The 27038-nt window shown below is 34.4% G+C and overlaps 1 protein-coding gene across 1 annotated transcript in view; it reads left to right on the forward strand.

Moving 5' to 3' along the window:
* Nucleotides 1-20420, forward strand: part of KYNU (kynureninase) — a 125822-nt gene extending 105402 nt beyond the window's left edge. The window contains exons 11-14 of the mRNA XM_065931472.1: nucleotides 6660-6712; nucleotides 9293-9378; nucleotides 14809-15039; nucleotides 16344-20420. Of these exons, the coding sequence (XP_065787544.1) occupies nucleotides 6660-6712; nucleotides 9293-9378; nucleotides 14809-15039; nucleotides 16344-16463 (490 nt within the window). The 3' untranslated portion in view covers nucleotides 16464-20420. The remainder of the gene's footprint in view (nucleotides 1-6659; nucleotides 6713-9292; nucleotides 9379-14808; nucleotides 15040-16343) is intronic.
* Nucleotides 20421-27038: the final 6618 nt, after the last annotated feature.

Here is a 27038-nt window from a genome sequence, read left to right on the forward strand (position 1 = left end):
AAAATATTTTTCATTTTATAATTGATTCCAGTTGTCATCATAAATTTGGTAATTGTTTTAATAGTTGTAATGTCATCAGGTTATAAACTTAGGTACACAAGTAATTTTCTTTCTTTATTTTCGTTTATCAACTCATTTGATGCAGGAAATTCAATCTTGTAACTTGGAGGTATCCTTAATGATTTCTGTTATTTTTCTCAGTAATTTCAGAGTTTAAGCTCTGTCTGTTCAGAGTTTTTGTTTTGATTGTTTGTTTGTTTTGTTTTTTGTCCTTTTCTCCTTAGGATACCATTTAAGATTGCACAGGTGAGTGATGTACATAGACATAGATAAAAGAGAGATATCCAGTCCAAAGCCAACTCCTAAATCCATTAAATTGTGCCTGGAACACCCTTGGTCATCTGCTTTTATTACTACTGCACCCTCCAAGATGTCTATGGAACTATCATGACAATATGCCCTTTTTGTTTGTTTGTTTATTTATTTATTTTTTTATTAATTTTATTTTATTAGTTGGAGGCCAATTACTTCACAACATTGCAGTGGGTTTTGTCATACATTGACACGAATCAGTCATAGAGTTACACGTATTCCCTATCCCGATCCCCCCTCCCACCTCCCTCTCCACCCGACTCCTCTGACAATATGCCCTTTATCTCAAGTTCCATTGGGATACTGAATTTCTTAGTCCCTTCAATTCCCTTATCTGGGGGCACTGGAATTTCAGGATACTATCTTGGGTCTCTTGAGTTAATATGATCCTAAATTATAAGTAAAAGTGCTATCACAGGTCCATTCTGCTAACATTTTTATATGAAGACTACAGCACCAAACTGGCCTGGAAGAATTCTTACAAATGGTTAAGTTTGCCTAGTAGGTCTGAGGGAATATGTTGCAAGAATTTTTTATCTATAGATCCCCCCAAATGTATCTGGAGTTCCCACTGACTTCTCAACCATCCCAACTCCTATTGCCGAGAACTTAACTTGGGGCAGGGGGTATTTCAGTTCTGTATTAGGAGTATGAATCCAGTCTTTCTCTTCCCATTCTGAAGCTTCTCATTCCTCAGCATTCAGAATATTATTTTAATCATGGGAATCAAGAAATGGATTCTTCCATTCTCTTTTCTTTTTGCTGTTTACAGCATAAACTTTAAGCTGGGCTACTATATGAGATGGGATCATCAGAATTCCAAAATGTGTATATACTGCAAATCAGAAGCCTTGGCTTTTAAAGACTACTGACTCTGTATAAGTTTCAAAATCTTGTCTTGGAACTCAAGGATAAAAGGAGTTTGGGTACTATATATATCCTTTGGTGCTCTCTACCTAACAAATGAACCTAACACAATAAAATTTGATTCAATATAGATAAGAAAGTTTAGGAAAATATTTGTAAATGATGAGAAGAATTTTAATTAAAGCCTTCAAAGTTTTTCTCTTTTACCACCCCAAATATTTTTTCCAAACAATATTATGTCAGTCCATTATCCTTGAAGACAGACTTTTCAAACAAGGGAAACTGGCAATTAATACCTGACTAAAAATATCATTTTACTTATAAATATCACTATTTATTTATTTATAAATAGTATAATATAGATGGTATAAATACTGTTTATATATTTATAAATATCACTAAAACTCAACATTCAAAAAACGAAGATCATGGCATCCGACCCATCACTTCATGGCAAATAGATGGGGAAACAATGGACACAGTGAGACTCATTTTCTTGGGCTCCAAAATCACTGCAGATGGTGACTAGACTCGTGAAATTAAAAGCCGCCTGCTCCTTGGAACAAAAGCTATGACCAACCTACACAGCATGTTATAAAGCTTTGCCGACAAACATTTGTCTAGTCAAAGGTATGAGTTTTCCAGTAATCATGTATGGATGTGAGAGTTGGGCCATAAAGAAAGTTGAATGCCTAAGAATTGATGCTTTTGAACTGTGGTGTTGGAAAAGACTCTTGAGAGTCCCTTGGGCTGCAAGGAGATCAAACCAGTCAAATACTAAAGGAAATCAGTCCTGAATATTCATTGGAAGGGCTGATGCTGAAGCTCCAATTTTTTAGCCACCTGATGTGAAGAACTGACTCATTGGAAAAGACCGCGATGCTGGGAAAGATTGAAGGCGAGGAGAGAACGGGACAACAGAGGATGAGATGGTTGGATGCATCACCGACTCGACGGACATGAGTTTGAGCAATCTCCAAGAGTTGATGATGGACAGGGAAGCCTGGCGTGCTACAATGCATGGGGTCTCAAAGAGTCGGACATGACTGAGCAACTGAACTGGACTGAGAAATATCATACAGAGAAGGAGTAGAACCTAAAACAGCCTATAAATTTTCTAGTAAGCTTCAGTGTTTTATTCTTGATAAATCATTTGACAGTTTCAAAGTTGAATATTAAATGCATATCTAGAAATTTAGTAAACCAAATTTAAAAATCAGAAGATTCATTTAAAATCCACCTGCATAAAAAGAAAAAAATAAAAGTGGAAAAGGAAGGTGGTGGGAAATTTGCCCTCCTAGTCTATATATGTGTTGGGTCTTTGAACATGTTGTTTTGATTATCTGGAACACTCTTTCCTTTCTCTGTGCTGAAATATACACATTAGTTTGCTTATCAGAGCCTCCCCTAACCATCACCACCCTGGTTCAGCTGTCCTAACTCATACTTCCCCTATCAACCATTTACAACACCTCACATCATTCGCATTAAAAACACTCTTCTACAGACATTAAGAGCCGGTGCCTGATCTCATGAACTTACATTCTAGTTGACAAAGAAAAAATTAAAAAGCTAATTATTTAGTTCATAAAAATACTATACGTCCTATCCTAATATATCTTTATTTTTTGGTTTCTGGTCTCTTGTAATCATTCCCTTTTGGGACACAGAATGCTTTTTTATTCACCTCTGATGTAATGAATATATGATATTTTACAATATAGATTTACCATAATTTATAAAAACCAGTCTTTTATTGAAGAGAGTTTAGGCTATTTTCAACCTTCAATTATTATTGTACAATGACTATACTTAACGCATAATTCACTTCATACTTGGACAAGTTCTTCTGGAGAGCTAAACTCCAAGAAGTAAATTTTCCAGTTCAGAGAGTATGTATATTTGCAAATTCCACAACTGTTATTCATTTGTTCTCTAGAGGGGCACATCTATAACACATATTCCAACAAGAATACATGACAGTAACTTATAAAATGTGTTAATAGAGTTCTAATAAAACTTTTGAATTTTTGTCACTTTAAGAGGTGGGCAATGGTTATTTTTTGTTGTTCAGTCACCAAGTTATGTCCGAATTTTTGTGACCTTGTGGACTGCAGCATGCCAGGCCTCCTTGTTCCCTATTATCTCCCAGAGTTTGCCCGAGTTCAAGTCCATTGCATTTCAGTGTAACTTTAATTTGTATTTTTCTTAACAATAAATGGATGGCCCTTTTAAAAAATAATTGAGAGCCATTTCCTTTTTCTGTCTATGTTGGTCATTTTTCTTGGGCTGTTACTTTTGCATTATGATCTCTAGCTATTTTTATACTAGAAAGTTTAGCTTCTTGTGACCTAAGTTGCAAATGATTTTTAAAAAATAGATTGTCATATGATACAACTTTCTGTTATGATTTATTGGTCTATGGAGATGATTCTATAACTTTCTCTTTAGTTTTATTAATATGATGAATAGTATATTAATAGATTTGTTCTTGGTTTTCATTTTGACATTTTATAATGTTGTAATGCTTTATAGAAATATTCAACTTCATTGCTCTTAGTTTTGGGGATGTTTTAATATTATTTATTTTCCATATGGCATTAGAATCAGCTTGCAAGTCCTAAATGAAAACAAATAAAATCTATTTGTATATTTTACTGGGATTATTTAAGTGTATACACCAATTCGAAGAGAACTGACTTTTTTCTTGATGTTGAAAATTATTCGACTTTTTTCTTCTTGTTCAGATTCAGGAATATTTAAAAAATTTTATGTAAGTCTGAAATATTTTTTGTTAATATGTCAGTTTGCTTTCAATTTCAATATTTTAATTTCACTTTTAAATTTAGTTCTCATATTAATTTGTTAATAGATATTTAGTTCTCATATTAATTTTGTACCAGATTACCATGCTAAACTATCTTTTTGTTCATACCAGGTACACAATTGTATAATTTTAAAGCAGTGATAATTGACTATCTCTTTTTCAGTTTTTAGCTGCAAAATATTAACATTAAAGAAAGCACCTTTGGTGTTTCTCCATTAAGTCCAGGTGTGACTTGGATGTGAATAAAGCAGAAGCTAAAAATTTTAACATTTTGGCCATAATTACATATAAATGCCTGCAATATATATTTATCCTACGATCAAACAGACTCTAAATATTGTTATCTCTATTTTATAATTTTGAATATATGTTCTTTCAAATATGACTTTTTAAATGGCTATAATATTTCATAACATAAACATCATATAATTTATTTTTCTCTTACAAGACACTGGGGCTTCTATGACACTGTGAATAGTACTGTGCTCAGTGTCGTAGCGCACACATTTAGTGTACTCCACATAGTCTTTTGCATAAACCTGAAAAAGTAAAAGTACTGCGAAAACTAAACATAGCTTTAATTTATATTTTTAAACTGTACTCCATAAAAGTTTTATTACTTATTATGCTCATTATTGAACAGAGTTTACTTTCTACTGAGTCCTTGATGAAAAAAAGACATCTAAATTTTAAATAACTTTGCCAATTTAATATGTGAGGTATGTTTTCATCTTTGTATGGTTTCATATTTTTTAATTTTCACTGACATTGAGCTTTTTTCTTCCTGGAATTCATGGAGCATTTGCACTTCTCTTTTTATAAATGTCCTGTCCATGCTTTGTGACTGGGCAGCTTTGGGGACACTGCCCTTTCTCTGATGAAAAAACTCTTCTTGCAAACTCTTTTAAATGTGGCAAACAGCATCCTTCTCCCCATCATTGGGTCCTTTTAATTTTGTCTGTCTTTTTAATACAGAATTTTAAATGTGTATTAATATATGATATTATCCTTTATATTTTATTTGGTTTTCATAGAGATTTTACTTTTAAAAATCAAATAAGTATGTGAATATATTTTCCTCATCTTTGCATTTTTTTCAAATGTTATATTTATCTCTTATTATATAATTGTATGATCTGAGGACCATTTATATTTTCTGTCATGTTCCACTTGTCTCCCTGATGCTTCTTGTGACAGTACTATACTCATTTATTTAATGAATTTTGTAATATGGGCTTCCCTGATATCTCGGTAAAGAATCCACCTGCAATGCAGGAGACCCCAGTTCGATTCTTGAGTCGGGAAGATCCCCTGGAGAACAGACAGGCTACCCACTCCAGTGTTCTTGGGCTTCCCTTGTGGCTGAGCTGGTAAAGAATCCACCTGCAATGCGGGAGGCCTGGGTTCGATCCCTGGGTTGGGAAGATCCCCTGGAGAAGAAAAAGGCTACCCACTCCAGTATTTTGGCCTGGAGCATTCCATGGACAGTTCATGGAATCACAAAGAGTCGGACATGACTAAGCAACTTTCACTTTCACACGTAATGTAGAGCATATTCACCTTTATACTCTGTTTCAAAATCTACTATTTTTAATCATGTATTCTTTATAAACATAAAAAAAATTATCAACTTAAAAAAAAGTACATTGGAATTTTTAATTTTGGCAGTGTTAAAACTATTATTTTATTTAGGAAGAGTTGATTATATCAAAAATACTGTATTTTTCTCTCTCTCAAATTTTATATTTTCTTCATACTATTGGTAATTTTAATCTAATAAGCACACACACATACATATGATTTTTCCTCTATATTTTACACTTTATGTCTGGCCAATTAACATTCTTATGAAACTCTGAAAGTAAGAAATTTATTCACAAAGTTATTAAAATTTCAACAATTTAGAGGTCATTTTTATGTCATTTCTCTTTAGGACTCTATTGCAAAAAGAATACATTACTGTATTAATCACTTTTCTTTTTTGTTTTCAGCAGTTTTAAAATCTAAAGAAACAACATTTTTGTTCATTTTATTTTATATTAAACAACAAGGTCATTAATTATAGCTCTTCAGATTATCTAACTTTGCAAGTATATAACCAGTAATATGAAAAAATTGATTTTTATTCTCTCTCCGAGGTTATAAATATTGTCTTATGATGTCACATAGCATTTACATGCTTAAGTATTTGATGACTGATATCACAAATAGATTTTATTTTTTTCCCATTTATTTTTATTAGCTAGAGGCTAGTTACTTTACAATATTGTAGTGGTTTTTGTCACACATTGACATGAATCAGCCATGGATTTCCATGTGTTCCCCATCCCGATCCCCCCACCCACCTCCCTCTCCACCCGATCCCTCTGGGTCATCCCAGTGCACCAGCCCCGAGCACTTGTCTCATGCATTCAGCCTGGACTGGTGATCTGTTTCACCCTAGATAATATACATGTTTCGATACCGTTCTCTCGAAACATCCCACCCTCGCCTTCTGCCACAAATAGATTTTAATATGAAGGCCCAAGAGTCCTATATTAATTCTGTCTATATTTATAGACCAAAATATCTAATGTTACTAATTATGTTTTAGGTTAGTGGGATGGTTCGGCCATGAACTAAGCACCAGATTTAATATGGACAACAGTAAGTGTATTCAATTTTACTTCACAAGTCATTTTATTTTAAGTTTATTTCAGTTTTCATCTTTGTATGATATGTAATATGCATGCCTCATGGAGAGTGCACTTTGAAAATGCCACTAAGAATTCTTAAAATAAGAAATGACATTTCCTCAATGTAAGACTAAGTATTCATAGATTTTAGTATGATTTTGAGTCTATCCTTTTATAGGGAAATAAGAGGAAGCAAAATCTAAAATACAGAATTCAGGTCTCACCAATATGGAGTACCGAAACCATCAGACAGTGGGGACAGAAAGGAATCATTGTCTCAGAGTCAGGCCCAGAGAGACAGGTATCAAGCCCATTTTGCTGTTTATTGGTTTTGTGATGCTGTACAAATTTGATCATTTTGGACTTTTAATTTTTTTCCTCATGTATCTAATGTGAATAATAATATCTATTTCAGGGTTTGTTCTGAGGGTAAAACGTTCACAGCTGATAAACCAAGCAGCATACTAATTAATAAATGTTGTTTTATCCCTCTTTTCCCAAATTATTCTCCTTTTGTGGCTTTTGCCACAAGCATGCGTATGTGTGTGCTAAATCACTTCAGTCATGTCCAACTCTGTGCAACCCTATGGATTGTAGCCTGCCAGTCTCCTCTGTCAGTGGGATTCTCCAGACAAGAATACTGGAGTGGGATGCCACGCCTTCTTCCAGGGGACCCTACCCCCTCCTAATGGATCAAACTTGCATCTTTTATGTCTCCTGCAGTGGCAGGCGGGTTCTTTACCACTAGTACCACCTGGTAAGCCCGCTTTCACCACATACCAAACAGTAACCCCAGTGGCTAGAAATTAAAGTACATAATTAGTGCAGGGAGTTTTTAACTGCCCTACTTCTCTTTCCTTCCTGAGTGACTTTATTCTTCCATCACACGGGATACAGAAAACTTCCTAAATGTTCTGTGAATTCAACTTAAACTTGATCCTTTAGACTGCTTCCAATCCTGAGATTTGATGTTACATATATACACATTTGCATCGACAAAGATGCAAAGGATAAAGATGGGCCCTTTGAGTCAAATCAGGAAAGCTATATTTTTTTTAGCTGCTGAAATCATGAGCTCTTTTATACAGTTATTTAAATTGTTTGTAATAGGTTTTCTTATCTGTAAATGAGGAAACTGGGTTAGACCAGGAGTGGGCAAAGTGTTTTTTCCTGTGAAGGTTCAGACTGTAGATATGCTAAGCTTTGGAGGCTAGGGCAAGGTGTGCACTATGGCGAGTGCACAGCTCTGCTACTGTGGTGCTAAAGCAGCCATAGAAATACATAAATAAGTGGACAGGGCTATGTTCCAATAAACTTTTATGTACAAAAATAAGGAGTGGGCCAGATGCGACCCATAGGACGTAGTCTGACTAGCCCTCAAAGGAGATCAGTCCTGGGTGTTCATTGGAAGGACTGATGCTGAAGCTGAAACTCCAATACTTTGGCCACCTCATACAAAGAGTTGACTCACTGGAAAAGACCCTGATGCTGGGAGGGATTGGGGGCAGGAGGAGAAGGGGACGACAGAGGATGAGATGGCTGGATGGCATCACTGACTCGATGGGCATGAGTTTGAGTAAACTCCGGGAGTTGGTGATGGACAGGGAGACCTGGTGTGCTGCGATTCATGGGGTCGCAAAGAGTCGGACACGACTGAGTGACTGAACTGAACTGAACTGAAAGACCCAGAAAATTCTCTCACTCTAGTATAAGTTTTCAGTTTGCTCTAACTAGTAATTTTAACTCTTGGATTTAACTTGCAACTATTCAATATAATTAATTATACGAGAATATTGTCTGTTATTAACTTACCTTTTCAATATATTCTTAGGCAGATCACTTTTGTAAACCACATTTTTTCCTCATTTCTAAGAGAAGTCACTTGATGTAGTAATTCTAGTGTTAAAAGTCACCTTCATACATCATTTCATTTGTAATATCCTCCAAAAAATGGAGGATTTTTGCCTTTGGAGGATATTACAGTTACAAACCATTCAAGTCTTGATATTTTGCTGCCATTGACAAGGTTTCTGATGTGGAGGCCTCTGCGGACCGTGACCATGGAGACTGCCGGCTCCATGAGGTCTCAGAGGTGGGCATGAGGGCGAGGTTTGCTGCTGCATCCAGGCCTGGGCCCGGCTGCTGGACGGCCGCAGCGAAAGCTCTGGGGTTCTGTGGAATGCAGCCCTGGGCCCCGGTCCACCTGCCAGTCCCGAGGCCTGAGGCACCAGTCCGTCTCTCACTGTGCTCTGCTTACAAGCACCGCTGCCAGGCCGACTCTTAAAGAGCGGGACCTCTAACTGCCTGCTAGGAACCTTGCGCTAGAAGCTGAGGCCCACCCTGCCCCTATCACGGGGGCAGACAGGATGGAAGTCACAGGTGGAGGAAAAATATACCAGGATTTTAGGTCCATCAAGTTTAATTATCTCAAAAATCTTGGGAATAAAAGCTTTTAAGTCTTACATTTTTTCCTTCTACTTTACTGTCATTAAAAATATCCATAAAGGACACTTTTTAGATACATCCTATAAAAGTAATATTAATTTTTCAGAACTGCAGTTAATCCCTGGAGTCAATGGATTCCGAATCTCGAATCCTCCCATTCTGCTGGTCTGTTCCTTACATGCTAGTTTGGAGGTAAGTGATCTATGCGTCAAACCTCCCACATTGTCACCTTTCTCTCTATCTGACTGTGACATGCTGTCATATTTTATCTGTTAATCAGCTAGATTGATATGCACTGTGGATAAACGATGAACAAAGGACAGGGTTCTCCTTTAGGACAGTGACTGTGCTTCATGTCACCCTTTATTTACATCTCCAGCCCCCAGCACAAGGCTTGGCACAGTGTTGGTACTTAATATTCAACAGAACTTAGTTGAGGTGACCGTACATTTAGTTCCACCTAGAATTTGTGTGAACTTGAATGAGTCACTGGATCTTCTATTAGTCTTTCCAAATGGAAAATAAGCCTGAAATATTTAAGTCTTGATTAATTCACTCATTCAAACATTTATTAAAAAACTATCATGTGTCGGACAATGTCGTGATTACTGGGGACTCTCATTTCTTCTAGTTCTGTGAGTCAGTGAGCTAACAAAGTGTCATATGACAAAATTATAGGAGGACTTACTTTAAGGGGTGAGGGAGAGTATGAATATAGTCAGAGTAAAGCAGAGACTGAGTAAGTTTGTCTCATGAGGTAGAGTGCATTTTCCCCCTTATTGGGGTTTCCATGTCATTATATCCATGTGTAATCTTTACTGTTACTGGCTTAGTAATTTAAGTTCATTCATATTTTTACTTGAAAGTAGTCTCACTCTAAATTATAATACCCAAATGGTCAGTTTGGATTTCTAGACATGCATATGTCTATTATTTCTATATATCTAGGTACTTACTTATAACTATTCATTTATACACACATATAATGCATATATATATGCATATACATATACATATTGTATAATTATTTGGATATCAGATATTCATTAGTTTCAGACTGAGACAAAAATTTATCTAAGTAAATATATATTGTTAATAATTATATACTCTATAATAATGAGCTTCCCCAGTGGCCCAGTAGTAAAGTATGCCTGCAATACAGGAGACACGGCAAGGGCCTTGGGTTCAATCCCTGTGTTAGGAAAAATCCCCTGGAGAAGGAAATGGCAACTCATTCCAGTATTCTTGCCTAGGAAATCCTATGGACAGAAGAGCTGATGAGCTATATAGTCCACGGGGTTGCAAAAGAGTTGTCAGATACAACTTAGTGACTAAAATAATAACAAATATGTAATGGTATTAATACACATATTAAAGAAATGCATATTTTATATACATAAAGTAAAACATATTTTAAGTAAATATACATGTATATTTCTAATAGAGATCTTAAATCTGTAGACATTAAAATAAAAATTTGATTTTTTAAAGGTATTGAAATCCTCCTAAAATCATCTAGTTTAGGAAATTCTGTTGTGCCGTATTCCAGCATGAGTGACTGGATAAAGACTTCCAAACCTAAAATTCTAGAACTCTGTGACAATTCACAGCAGCTTCTCATTCTGGCCACTGGACGGCAGTGTCAAGTTCCTCTGTCTTTATACAGTTTCACCACTAGATAGTAGTAATCAACTCGTTTCATTTCATCCCAATTTTAAAAAACACCTACTCAGTGTGACCACTAGATGGAGCTTGTGCTATTTTCAGGTTTTGGCAGATTTTTCTATTTTGAGTTGAAATAGACCCAGTAACAAGATTTCTGTGATACAAATTATATTTAGGGAGGGGTGGGGGAGTGATTAAATCTGCTTGGCAAAACAAATAATGATATTTGATTTGTTTTTAAAATAGTCAACCTGAGGAACAGTTCCATTAAACTTTTTTTTTTTTTAAAGAAAATAACGTTTTGCATACTTTGCAAACTTATATCAGGGAGAAGATGAATTATTAATACAATAAGGAGAAAAGAAATAAGGCAAAAAGGCATACCTTAGAAAGAAGTAGCACTTAAAGTTATTTCCTCTGATTCTACTCATCTTTGCAAATTATTTCCTAGCCATATCTAGAAATTGTCTTTTAGACACTATCAGTTCGGTACTCTTTGCAGTGGACTGACTTCAGTATTCACCTCTTCTGCAACAGAAAAAAACAGATTCCTATTTTCCCTACCAATAGTTTTGCTCCACACTGTATAACACTCACCTAGATATGGTTTTTATTCTCAGCTGGAATCTGAAAACAGATGTATCTTCTACTTTAATAGCTAAACTTAAACTTAAGAAAAGGACCCTAATGCCTCAGAAAAAGGATGTACACTTCTCTTGAGTTTCTCATCACTTAAGTATTTCTCTGTAGCCTCATGGAAATACCTTATTAAATAATTCACTGTCAAGGCTATGTTTTTACCAAAATTATCTTTAAATAATCAAACCTTGAGTTAAAGAAAGTATTTTTGAAATTCTTACTCCCCATTATAAAATTGCAAAATTCTGAAATTACAAAATAATACATTTCACTGTTTCCCTTTCTCTAGGTAACTGTTAAACTGTTGTACTTTCTAAATGTTTCTGAATTTGCTATATGACTATCAGTGAATTAACAGATTCAGCACTTAGCTTATTTATTTAAAAATTTTGCATATAGGAGATAAGAAGTTGAAGTTTGAGTAAGTGAAAGAAATAAACACACAAATCAAACTACATTTGTTATCTCTACTTCCCTTTAGAAAAATATTCTTACACAATAAAATGCCAACTGAAGGACAGATTTTTATACTTAAGAATCGATGTCTATTGGGACTTCCCTAGTGGTCCAGTGACTGAGACTCCACGCTCCCAATGCAGGGGGTCTGGATTTCCTCTCTGTCAGGGAACTAGATCCTAGAGGCCGCAACTAAGAGTTTGCATGCTACAACTAAAGACGCTGCATGCCGCAACAAGGACTGATATTCCCATGTGCGAAAACAAAGATCTGGTACAGACAAATAAACAAATATTAAATAAAAATTGCAAAAAACATGAATTGATGTACATGGATATGATTTCAGATTTGTAATACAAAGAATTTTTTTAAATTAGTTATGGCATTGTTCACAATGTGTATTTGATTGAGGGATATGATGAAAAATAACACCTGATTATAATCAGTTTCAAACTGTTTCTTTATACTGTTGCCTATTTAATAATTTATGCAATAATTTAAAAAATACTGTGGATAAAGAGGAAGAATAAAGTAGGAAGCAGGAGGCAAATACTCCATCCCTTACTGGGACACTAAGTATGACCTTAAACAAATGACAACTACTCTTGAATTCATTTGCCTCAACCTTTTAATGAAGATGTTTGAACCAGATTAATTCAGAGGTCACCTCAATCTTCCAATTAGTAAACATGACATTAAACAACACTTATGTTTTATTTTGAAGGGTTCTATTTATACATAACAACAGGTAGGCAATATAATTATTTAAATAGCTTCAAAATATAAAATTAGAGCATTCAATTAAAATATAGGGCAAGTCAGAAGAAATGTACTCTGCATTCCCTCAGAAAGTTATTAGGGACGCAATTTAAGAACTTAAGAGCTGAGAACATCATGTTATACTTATTTTTCCTATTTAAAATTATCCAACTTTTCTAACTTTGGATTTATTTTAGCTAGTAAGGAAAATAACCCAAGTAGTGGAAATTCTGCCAAGAAAAAAAGCTGAATATTTTCAAACTACACTTTTCATTTTTCCTAATTAAAAAAAAAAAAAAAAGATTTCCACAGTGTTGAAAGCACAAAAATAATGAGAAGCAAAGAAAAAAAGGGGGGGGGGGACATTTAGTCTACTTCACTGTTAACTCCTATTATCCCCTCTTAATATTTTTAACTGAGGCTTCTGAAGAGACTTTTACACTCTGTGAGAAGAATTTAAAGCCACCTCAGAATGCAGCTTCTCTTGTTATGGTTGTAATGTGGAAAATAGTTTTCCAATTAAATGTTATTCTATTATTAACAAAGAGTACGTTAAAACCTGATACGTTAAAATTACTTAAATAATTAAAATGTCTTCAAATTACTATGAATCTCCAAAGAGAAGCTTGGAAAGATTCCTGCTTTTGTTTTTGTTTTTTTTTAATTCCAAGCCTGACAGTCAGACCACTGGGTGGACCACACTTTATCTGTCCTTGTTCCTGCCTTCTGTGAGAAAGTTGGTTCTTGAATCAGGCTCTCTGATCGCCATTTTGTTTTACATAGGAAATGAAGAGATGCCTCCTACCAAACTCCATGTAGTGAGGGCTACCCGAGTACTAAAGTAGAATTTTTTGCACTGAATATGTCGGATATTAGCTTCTACTTTCAGCTGAACTCTTCTCGGGTTGCAGACACAGTCCATGAGGTCTGGTTGGGGAAACAGACAGATACTTTTCTACTGTCTGATCCTCCTCTCTTCTTTCAATATAGTAACTTAAATATAACTCCCATCTTCTCCTTCAGCCAAATACATACCCTCTGCAATAGGTCAAGAAAATCTATGACTGGACAGTTTGAGTCCTATTAGAATGCCTACCCACACATGCCATGTATATATATAGAAAGAACTATTTTCATAGACTTCATAACGTATAGATATCACCAAATGACCCTATTTTTGCTCTGTGACCTACCATGATACAGAAAAGGGACATTAAGTGGCCTGCTAGTGCATCATTCTCTGTTTGCAGTTCATTCAGTTCTTACATGTAGGATATATTTTGAAACTCTACTTGACCTTAAGAGATAAGCTAAAAAAAGCATGTCTGTTCTGACCTCTAATGTTCCAACACCAGTTATTGTGTGCCCTTGTCACTCATCTTAATATAAGAAACCTCAAGAAGCAAGTGGCAGTATTTTCACACCAGTGTTAAGAGTTTAGCAGCAGAAAAAACCGATGAAAGAAGAAAAAAAGAAAGACGAAATGCTTTGGTAATATATAAGCATTATCTAACATTATTTGCTTTCCTGCCTGACAAAATTTAGCATCATTTTTAACTCCCTGTTTTCTTACTGTTAAACTGAAAGAGATTTAGGAATTGGTAAAACGATTATGAATAATATTGGTAACATTGCCTTCCACATAAGCACTGGACTGTTACTGTACTTTTTTGTGGACTAAACAAACTTTATACAGGAATAGAAAAAAATCTTCTTGATTACAATTGTATAAAATGTTTGCAGGAAAAATTCTGACGTTTATAAAATTTAAATCCATTTATTAAGGTATGTTTTACTTGTACCAATTATATGAAACTAATTTAAAATAGCTCTGAAGGAACATTATGTTAACTTATTTTTTTCTGCTTTTGCAAGTATTGTTTAAACAACATTTGTACAGCTATTCTATCACAGAAACTTTGTGTTCAGTTTTTAATGGCAAAGTATTTAAAAGACATGTTTTTTATGAAAAGATGAGCTAAAATGGGATGTTTTATTAGAAAGGTCAGAAGCGGGCATTTCCTTTTTATATGTGATTTACAGTTAATTTTTACTTTATAAATCAACAAGAAACTGTGAACCTGATTGTTTCTCATTCTGCAGATCTTTAAACAAGCAACTATGAAAGCGCTGAGGAGAAAATCTATTCTGCTAACTGGTTATCTGGAATACATGATCAAGCATTACTTCAGCCAGGACAAAGCAGAAAGCAAGAAAACAGTGGTGAACATAATTACTCCATCCTGTATAGAGGAACGTGGCTGCCAGCTAACCCTAACATTTTCTATTCCAATAAAACACATTTTCCAAGAACTAGAAAAACGAGGAGTGGTTGTAAGTGCATCTCTTGTTTCCCTACCAGGTTTTCTCTATGGGTTGCAAATGTTGAGCATAAAATTTGAATTTTTTGGTTTATGCATTTTTCTATGATACTTAATTTTGATCAGTGAGGATAAATTAAGTGGCAACTAAGTGTTCAGCACTCTGTTAACTAAAGGCACAGAGATCTGTTATTTCTGATAAAAGGGAAAACACCACAAATTTTGTTGTAGGAATCAGTATTATGTAACTTATCCATTCTTTTCATTATAGATTGGGTAGAAAAAAAAATAATGAAAACCCCAATATTAATTTGTGGAGCAAGTGGAATTAACACATCAATACAGTAGAGGGAGAAAAAGGAAATTAGTCTTGTTAGTTGTATTGAAATAAGTTATTTTCAGCTGTTCACTACAGTCAAGAAAGATATGTAGACACATCTTAACAGTGTTAACATCGTATGGAATATATTTTTGTTGTTGTTGTGTTTTACTATTGTGCCTAAATAGTCCTCTTTGTCTCTTGAAGAGAATTAATAATTGTTTAATGAGCAATTCCAGGATAAACAGTGATATCTATTTCCAGGGATAACATAATTTAGAAAATACTGCACTCAGTGTTCCAAACCTTTAGGAGAGATTTTCCCAGTTTTTGGAGACACATAGAATATCAGCAATCCAAATAAAATTCTGCCATTTGCAAGCCATGTGCTCCTGTGAAAGTTGGTAAACATCTATTGACTTGACACTTCTCATCCATATTGGAATCAAATATACTTACCTCAGAATTTGTTATGGAATTCAATGTGCCAGCAAACGCAAATCATTTATTATATTGTCTAGCCTGTAGGGGTGTCTCTTAACAACAGAGTCATAGTGATCTTCAGACTAAGCTGAATTATCTAATTCATGAGATTAGGGAGTATTGAATTCAATGGAAATATAATTGACTAAAAACTCTCCAGATCTCAGTGAAGTTCTCATTCATTGGAATGTGTGCAAGGGTTCCAATCTCTTCAGGGTCTCCCCACAGATAAACTATACACCTGATCTATTTATTGGATGCTTATAAAGGATGAGTGCACTTCAGGAAAGTGCTTCAGACATTAATGTACCAACCCATTAATATTTTAATGATTATTAAGAGAATAGCTTCAAATAACACAAACATGACATTTTACTTAAAGTGAAAAACAAATGCTTACATATTAAATTTTAGCATAATCAGTATGAATGTTTTATGTAAGTTTCTCTTGAATGCAGATTTCCATTATGTGAAAAATGTTAACACTGTGGCTTTACTTTTTGTTTTCCCTACAGTGTGACAAGCGGGAGCCAGATGGCATTCGAGTGGCTCCAGTTCCTCTCTACAATTCTTTCCATGATGTTTATAAATTTATCAATCTGCTCACTTCTGCACTTGGCTCTGTAGAAACATAAAATAGCAGTATTTTCCACAGCAACTAAAGCAAATAAAATGGAAAGCCTGCAGTTACTTTATTACTATTATTCAAGTCTTAATTAATGGGCGTATTTAAAAAATGATTGCAATTAACTGTAAATGAATTGCATACTTTATAGAAAAACATGACAATTTTGCTAAGGGTCTGTGGTCTTGAGATCTCTATGCTGTCCAACTTCTTGGTGTTTGGTGAATCAAAGTATTTATTGGTACAAGAATTATGTACACAGTCTTGATTATCTGTCACATTTCATAGTTAATGAAATGTTTTCTGTTGGTTTAATTATAATTTGAATGACAACTTCATATGTATGTAGAAATTTTTGTATCAATTTTAGAAATATTACTTTAATTTTAATTTACCAAGCAATTTATTATAGGTACTGCCATTGAACAGTCTGAAGTATATATGCTTTTTACAGTGTTCCACCTAACTCCAATCTAAGGAACACAAAATACATTTTATAGGGCAATGGCTTTCAAATACTTTGGTCATAACCTATACTAAGAAATGCATTTAATATCAGGGTGTAATTTGTGTACATGTCTTACTTCATTGATTCTAATACACAACTTTTAATCACATTTTAACATCCGGTAAAGAAGAAATAGCTTTCAACTTTCATTCACCAGCTTCTTAAAATTGCCACTGGCCATTCTTTCATGTTACCAACCCTGATGGTGCCATGATTCTCATACTGAGTATATATCATCCTAGATCTGGTTTTAAAGTTGTATACACAGTAGAAGCAAAAGCTGCATAAATTATTCACCTATGCTTTAATATTCATTTACTTTATGTCATCCCAACAAATGTTGGTTGAAGTTCATTAAATTGATTTCTTTACTCACTCTTGGGTCCTAATCCATTTTTCATGCATGTCCTTTTATTTAATGTTATCATAATCTCTTGCTTTTGTTTAATGGGAATCACTCTGGATAAAAGACTTTAAATGCTTCTCTTCTGTAAAAGAGTGAAATAAGTCACTCGAAGATTCTTGCAGTTGAGGATCAGAGTTAGGAAATAAGTGCTCATCTCTCAAGCCCTGTCCCACATCTATGGACTTTTCTTTCCCACTGTGAAAAAAAAAACAAAAAAAACTGCAGTTACATTCAGCCCTGTAAGATTCCCCTAGTTTTCAGCTGTTGATGCCATAAACACTATTCATGAATTGGCAAAATATTCCACACTTCTGTACATAAGCAGCAAGAAAAAGTAAGTACGATGTAATTATTGCCCATGATGAGACAAATTAACTTAGCCAACCACTTTGAATGGCAGAGTTAAATAAAAAGTTGCAGAGCTCCGACACCAACACCAGCAACTACTGATATTTATGGAGTACTTCCTACATACCATGTATTCTGCTCTTCTATTTATATGTTATCTCATTTAGCTGAGTAGTTGCATAATTACTTTAGAAGTGCTTTCCACCTCCACTTTTGGCAAAACTCATCCTCATAGATGGAAAAATTCTCAAGACCTTAAAATCTGACCATAAATGACTTCATCTAGAAGAAACAGTTTTTGAACCTCATAGAAAAGACACAGCTTCAGCTTGCAGAGGACAGGTAGCTTAGTGGGGAAATAGATTGTAAACCTATAAACATCCAAGTAAATATATACTCACAAACTATAACTTCTTCTATGAAGATAAATGGTGATATTATGAAGGACAAATCTTAGGGGTATTCACTAAATGGTTGAGTAAAAGAAGGTGTATGAACACACTTATCGGTTTAAGTTCCAAAGTATTTCATGTTAATTACATCAGAATTACATCAAATTGTGTTTTAAAACCATTCAAAGCATAATCAGTACTCTGTCCTCATCGGGTAGGTGAGAAACAGTATTAGAAACTAACTTTCTCCCACTTGCATCCCCCTCTCTCCCTAAAGAGATAATCATTGAATTAAATGTTGTGTTAATCATTTCCTTTCTCTCAAATTTTATAACTACATATTTACCCATAAAAATATATTAGCCAAGCTTGCCTATGTGAACTTTATATAAATTTAATCATACTATAAATATTCTTCTGCTTCTTTTGTTCAGCTTCTTATTTTTGGAGATTCATTCATTATACATAATTTTTCATTCATTCTCATTGCTGCTCAAAAATTTATTATATAATTGAAATTGTTAATTCATTGTACTACTGATGAAGATGTGAGTTGTTCCAAACAGCTGTAATATTGCAACAATGCTGCTATTAACATTCTTAGCATACACATTCAAAAGTACAACCAGGACACACAACTGTGAAAGTGCTGAGTCACAGGCCAAACACATGTTCAACTTTGCTGTGTACTGGCGAACTTTTCCAAAGTGACTGTACCAGTTTCCATGCCAACCAGTAGGGCATGAAGATTTCCAAGCTCCTCACCCTTCCAGTGGTAGCTGTTGACTGCCGTTGCCCTGTGTACATGTTAAAACAGCCAAGGTGATTATTAAAATAACAGAGAATAAATTCCTTAGCTTCCACACAAGAAGAAAAGGAAAAAAAAAATGAACACACATACACCACACCTGTTAATGCTTCAGACAACATTCTTAATTTGTGGATTAAACCAAAACCAGACGTTTTTCCTGGATTTTACACTTATCCAGCCTCTTTTGCTTTCTGTTTTCTCCTTCCCAGGTTTTTTTTGTGATAAGTGATAATTGTTTCAGTAAAACATATTTATCCAAATCCCTGTCTGAAGGCCTATTCCTTGGGAACTAAATCTAAGACAGCATTTCTTTCAGCTACTCTTAATAATCATAAATATTAATATTTTATGTGCATGCATGCTCAGTCGCTTCAGTCATGTCCAATTCGTCACAACCCCTTGGATGATAGCCTGCCAGACTCCCCTGTCCACGGGATTCTCCCATCAAGAATCCTGGAGTAAGTGGCCATGTCCTCCTCCAGGGGATCTTCCTGACCCAGGAATTGAATTTGTGTCACGTGCACTGCAGATGGATTCTTTATCCATTGAGTCATCAAGGGAGCCCAAGAATTTTATATTCTACATCTAATACATAATGAATTTACAGATGTTTCTGTTGGTTTTCACATAAAATGCAAGTTTCCTTGTTGTATATATTGCAATTGTTAACTTTATGGTGCTCCTTTATCTTGACCTTTTGAAATTCTTTGAGAACTGGGTTAAAGTGTATTATTTGAAAGATATTCATGCTGGCTTCTACCAGTTGCCCTGGGTCACTTCTGACTTTTTTTCAGGCTTTTCAAATCACATGAACAGCATGCAACTGGATAGGTTAATCCATGTGGGAGCCAATTAATATTTACAAATCTTCAGATGATAATTAATTTTTTCTTGCTGATTCTTTACATATTTTTGGTTGTCAATATTACGCCAGGCTCTACTATCAGCATACTTACCTTGACCAATCTAGGTTTATCTCATGTCCTATTTAGGTATCAGCTCTGAAGCTCAGTGACTCTGGGATTTGGCACATATTCAGGATGAAAGCCATACTTTGATCCTAAGCTTATTTTGATCTTTGCTTACTTCCCAGGTTCCTGTTTTAATTCATTTTGGGGTTCTAAGAATTTCTCACTTTCATGCCATCTCATTTTAGAACACATTTTTTGTTGTTTTTCTTTTGTTCTTTTTTATCTGGTATCGAATCCCTTACAACATGCTAAACAGTCAAGTGAAGGTTTATGACTGAAAACCAAAGCAATGTATATACTTCTTGTTTTCTTAAGTATAACATGTGACAAATGAATCTTACTTTCTCAATAAGTCATGTATATCTATATAAATATCAATTCTTTTATAATGATACCCTTGGGTGCTATTGTAATACACAGGTCTGTTTATGTAACACTAAATTGTATTTATTATACAAAACTTACTGGAGAAAAGGCTGGATGTAAAGTCAATAACTTATTTTCAAATTAAAGAAATAAGCTTTTTCTACAGCTATTTTCTGCTCAATAACTTTCAACATATTCTTGCATTCAAAACTATATGGGTTTACATTCAAATTCCATTATATCTTTGTTTCATAAGTTGAGATTGTTAAAGCAATGATTTTTACGTATTTATAAATGGATTTTGGCATAATCTTAAGAAAGAAATCCGCAAACACCACAAAAGCACATCATAAGATAACACAGTAATCACTGGGTTACAGTACTACTCTCTTACTGAGAGGTTGATTTGTGGCTTCTGTGGACCATTAGTATCTGCATTATGTGTTTGAAAAAGGTGTGAAATATGTACCTGGCCCTCTAGTAAATTCATTTTTAATCTCAGCAAGATATTCTCAAAGAACAAAATGATAAAGAGGATTTATAAACTAACGGATTTAAACATTTTTGCTGTGGTTTGGCTTCTTGCAATTATTATTTTTATTAATGATCTAGTGTTCCAATTTTTGACTGTTTCAAGTGACTCCTGAATCCTTGTGACATTACCTCAGCTATTTTTTGATAGTTTCATTGTTTTTTAATTGACAAGATATAGGCTTACTTTGATTATTTCCTACTTCAAACTTGACATCACCCATTTCTTTAAAAATATTCAATCTCTTTTGGAAAAAAATGGTATTTAGAAACTATAACAGTAAGAGTTCTCATTATAATTGGGTTGATCATTACTTCCATAATTTTGTTTAAAGAGGATAGGAAATAAACATCTTTAAGAGAAATTACATCTTTATTTCACATTCATATTTTCAATTTAACCTAGGATAACAAAAATTTTACTTAATCTACTTTATATTTTATTTATTGTGCTGGAAACCTTGGTTCTAATTATATATTAATTCCTAGTTTTATCATATATACTACATATTATTGTATATATATTCAATACATGTATATATGTTATATATATATGGTTTTAGAATTAGTAATACTAAAACTATCATAAACAATATGGTAAAAACATGTTAAGAGCTTTTGGAAACATTTTGTTTTTTCCTTAGAATATGTTTCCCTAGGAATAGTTAGTCAGATTACTGTGTTTAATAGGCACTTGTAATAACTCTTCTTTGTGTGGTTGTGCTCTGTATGATTATATGTAAAAAACTATATACAGAGTTAGGTTCAGTACTTGGGAATCAACTTTTCAATCTTTATAAATTCCCTTTTAAATTTAAAAGTTATTTCAGAATTGTGTAATATACTCGGATAATTTTAACTTCAAATCTGCAAGTCAGCTATACTCAGAAAAGTCTGGATTCTCTCATTTCCTATACCCTATCTCCTCCCCCTAAATTTACATATCTTTTATGCTTTGGTTTACCCCTTCTATTATTTTACATAAATATATATATAAATAGATATACACATAGATAGATAGATATAAACATAGGAAAATACATGTATATTTCTCTCCTTTACATGTAGTAAATATAGTAGCATGTTGCAAATACTTGTTTCCACTTTTGAAAAACATTCATTAGCAAACAAAAAAATTAAAGTTAATACTTAAGGAATAATAGAATTAGGATATAACTCATTTTCAATTATTACTAGAATAATTAGTTCAGCAAAGATCAAACATTTTAGGAAACGTTGATAAGAAAGTCCATAGTGGGAGAAATAGGTTGTTACCACCTAAACTCACTGATCACCACTGGTACTGCTAAAAATGGAGCAACTTCTTACTATGTGCCTGAGGCGAGGCAGTATTAAGCAGATAGAACCACTTAAGCAATACACTGCTGTGCAGTCGCTCAGTTGTGTCCCAGTCTTAGCGACTCCATGGACTACAGCATGCCAGGCTTCTCTGGCCTTCACTGTCTCTCTAAGTTTGCTCAAACTCATGTCCATTGAGTCAATGATGACATCCAATCATTTCATCCTCTGCCGTCCCCTTCTCCTCCTCCCTCAATCTTTCCCAGCATCAGGGTCTTTTCCAATGAATCAGCTCTTTGCATTAGGTAGCCAAAGTATTGGAGGTTCAGCATCAGTCCTTCCAATGCATATTCAGGACTGATTTCCTTTAGGATTGACTGGTTTGATTTTGTAGCTGTCCAAGGGACTCTCAAGAGTCTTCTCCAGCAACACAGTTTGAAAGCATCAATTCTTCAGTGCTCAGCTTTCTTTATGGTCCAATTCTCACATCCATACATGACTACTGGAAAAAAGCATAGTTTTGACTATACAGACATATGTCAGCAAAGTGATGTCTCTGCTTTTTTAATATGCTATCTACATTAGTCATAGTTTTTCTTCCAAGGAATACGTGTCTTTTCATTCCATGGCTGCAGTCACTGTCTGCAGTGATTTTGGAGCCCAAGAATATAAAGTCTGTTACTGTTTCCATTTTTTCCCCATCTATTTGCCATGAAGTGGTGGGATCTGATGCCATGATTTAATTTTTTGAATGCTGAGTTTCAAGCCAGCTTTTTCACTCTCCTCTTTCACTTCATCAAGAGGCTCTTTAGCTATATACTAAGCAAATAATAAACCTGAGTCCAATAAAACATTTAGGGCTATTTTCCAGTTTTACAACAACATGAGGATTGGAGGAACAAGCTAAATGACCCAACAGAGAAGCAAATATGGGTCATTCTACATGACAACTGGTTAGATTTCTTCAACAAATCACAGCATGAATAAAATAAAAGAAAGGGTGAAGGAGAAGGAACTACTCTGGATTAGGACTGAAGAGACAAAGCAAGCAAATGCAATATGTGGTGTGGACTTGGTTTGGATCTTCATTCAAAGACCAACTATAAAAACATGCTGCTGAGATAACATTTTGAATCAGAAAATAATTTTATTCAATTTGTTAGCTGTGGATAGCTACTGTAGATATAAGATCCTAATATATCTAAATATATACCATGTACAAAGAAATAAAATGACATGAAGTCTGGAATTTGTTTTAAAATTCCCCTGGTCCCCTTCACTGCTCCCCCAAAAAAGAATGATATTGAACAAGTCACAGCAAACTTAGTGGCTTTAAACAACACACATTTATTATCTTAAGAGTTTTGTAGGTTAGAAATCTAGCATGCGTCTTCACTAGGCCAAACTCAACGTTTTAACTGGATTATATCTCTTTATGAAGACTTCAGGGGAAAATCCATTTCCTTGATTTTTCCAGCTTCCGGAGACTGTCCCAGTCCCGGAGGCTCTGGTCTCCTTCCTGTCTTCAAAGACAGCAATGTTGCATCTCTCTGATAGCTCTTTCACAATCTCAGCTCCTTCTAACCCTCCTCTTCTGCTTTTAAGGGGCTTTGTGATTACAATGAGCTAACTGGACAAGCCAGGATCACTTCCCTATTTTTAGCGACCTTAATTCCATCTGCAATCATTATTCTATTCTTCCATATAATGTAAGATAGACACACATTCTGGGGATCAAGACATGAATATCTTTCAGGATCATTATCATCCTATCCCAAGAAGATGACGAATGGACGGAAGAAAAGAAAGAAAGAAAGGGGAAAGTGTTACAAAATCTTGACAATTTTAAAGCTAGACAATAATATTTGGAATTCTCTATAGTTTTTTAATGTTTGAAATGAAACATTGAAATTAAGAAAAAACTGTCAACAGTGATGACTTAGCTGAGAATCCTGGATACTTGCCTCAAAATTCATGCTTTTAATAAGATCATTTATTTAATATCCCCCACTACATGTTCTCACGATGAAAACAATCTCTTCTACCCCCACGTGTCAGAAAGTTGTTTCCATGATTCCCTTATGATGGATTTTTGTAAGGAATATTCTATCTTACATGGTACTTGCGTATTTGTTTTTTCATCCTACTTTAATACCCTAAATCAAATGAGGATAATACTTTAAAGCGTGACTTCTCACAAAAGACAAAGAAGCTAACCCTGGATTTCTGGGCCTCAGTTGCAATTTCAATCACATATACTCATATTATTTTAGGTGAAAAGAACTGCATTTGGGTGCCAATATTTACTAAACAGAGGTCTTAATTTACTCTTTCCCAGTATGTGGGAGCTTCATTCCATGCAGCTCTTCTTGCACTCTATTGTGCTAAAACAGCAAGCTTGTCAAGAATGGAGACATTGCAGTGATAAATGCAGAGTCTATGGGAGACATTTTCTCTATGGGTTAACGTAAGTAGCTGGATCAAAGTCAGGACATAGCTGCTACAGCTGGTCTGGGGAAAAAAACGGCAATTAAGAAGGAAAAAAAAGAACAGAAAGAGAGAATTGCAGACAGTCTTTTTTTAGGTGGCAACAACAGAACCAGACTGTTTGAATTTGGGAACTGACTCCAAATGTCACATTTTTCACTGAATTCTAAATAATATTGCTATTTCATAACTGTTATTTTGTTGTATTGATGGCCATACTAACTTACTTTGTAACAAACTTCTTACATATATTTTATAAACTATATTTGTTATCTTTCTCTTTCTTATGCATTTTTCTCTCAACAATACTTAGGAGGATTGAAGAAAAGCATATTAAAGCTTAGAGAACACTTCCTTTGAATGGCTTTCAACCCAGTCAAAACTGGCACATTTGTTGTGATCAACTCATGCACTCTGTGCAGTTCAATAGCCAGTACCCATGTGATTACGTATCCATCAGAAAACTCCCTCTTCTTTAAAGATTTCAATGTGCATTTGTGTTAGAAAAGTAAAAATAAAATAAGACTAAGAGAACACTAAATGTTTTAAATTAATTTCTTTGGGAAAGTTGGGTAACTTATCATTTTAGGGGAGCAAAATTACTGTATACTAATCTATATTTCCAGGTAATAGCCACCTATCTCACAAAATGATAGCAAATTAATAAATGGGGCATAAACATAGAAATACCCTCAAAATGATAAGTGTCAAGAGTGTATGGAAGATGTCAATACACTTTCAAAACTGGAAAGTAAGCTGACTTAGCATGACAAAGAAAACTGATATATAGTTGCCAAAACGAGAAGGGAGGCTATCAAAAAGCATTAATTCATTGACATTGACCTAATTCAGGTCAAAGTCATTGAAATGTTTAGGAATTGGAGGTGCCTGTTATTTGTGAATACTGGGATATATGCATGTAAATCCTACCTTCTTACACCCACAAAGACAAGAGCTCACTTTCTAGAAAGGATCAACTCTTGTGGCTCTCAGGGTCCTGTTCAGTTCCCTTCTAGCCCAACCCAGGAATACGATTATAGAGCACTCACTGGGAAAACTGTCTAGTCCAATTGATAGAAACTACAAATCTTTACATGGGTCTCATTGTGATACAGTGCCACCCACCAATCAGAAAGTTCTGCCCCTGTACAAAACTGTTGCCCTTGATTTTTAGAGTTCCAAGTTTTAAATGAACAGCTATGAAGCATCACCATACACTGAACAATAACATTCAAAATTCAGAATAGAACCCAAAAGAACAAACAGGAAATAAGCAATATAATGAAAAAGGAAGAAAAAGAAGGAGAAAAGGGGGGGGAGGGGAAAGCTGCAGTTAAAATCTTCCAATAGAAAGGAAAAATCTTTGAACAAGAAAACTATATAATTAAAAGGATTCAGAGAAAAAGAAAAAAGTCCTTGAAAATTAAGAAAATATATATAATATCAAATAAAAAATTCAAAGGAAATTCTAGACTATAAAATTGAAGAACTGTCTCAAAAGTAGATTAGATAGTTAGAAGTAACTAGAGGTCAACACCCATCTAACAGTGGCTGCAAAATAAACAGGCAGAGAAAACAAAAAGGAGAAAAATTATCAAAAAAAAAAAAACTCCTCCCAAGAACTTTTCCCAAAACAAAGATGTGCTTTCAGAAGAGGCTCAATAAGTACTAAACATATTTTTTAAATATAAATCAAATTATGGAAAAAAATGTAAGACACTGAGGATATAAAGAAGATTCTAACAAGTTTTACAAAAAAAAATTGTTACATTAAAAACATCAGCAATCATGATGAAGAAATTCTTACTATCAAATCTGAAAGATAGAGAATGATGGAGGATACTTTTAATATTTGGATAAAAAGTTATTTCCATTTGAGTTTTGATTGCAACCCAAACTAATAATTAAATGTGAGGACAGAATAAAGATGTTTTCAGGTAAGCAAGGTTTTAGAATGTTTTCTTTCCACGTACTACTTCTCAGAAGCTACTGGAAAAGACGGCGGCCTGCACTCACATGCCCCCATACACACACACAGAGGCAATGAGATTCCCAAAAGGACCATGAAGAGGGGGCTCATGACAACAGTCCTAGAGCAGAAGCACTGCAGGCTGGGGTAAGGGCTCCAAGATGGGGATATTTACCGCTCTCTGTGTCTGTCTCTCTCACATTCACAAACTGATGAGATACCTAACTCCTCCTTTATTTCACTATCCTGACAAGAGTTTAAAATTCTGTTAGAACTAATTGGAGAATTCAAATTATAAACAGACAACAATACTGAACAAATGTAAAAGAAAATTATTAACTCTAAAAATAAGATTATACAATAAAAGAAACATTATCAGAGTAAACCATGTGGTATAGAAGATAAACCCTCTATTTCTCAGTTTAATATCATAAAAATGCTAAGTCCTCAATATATTCTAATGTACGTCCTGACTCTTTCATATGCACACTACACCA

Source organism: Muntiacus reevesi, chromosome 3 (genome assembly GCF_963930625.1).
Source record: "Muntiacus reevesi chromosome 3, mMunRee1.1, whole genome shotgun sequence".
Classification (NCBI taxonomy): domain Eukaryota; kingdom Metazoa; phylum Chordata; class Mammalia; order Artiodactyla; family Cervidae; genus Muntiacus; species Muntiacus reevesi.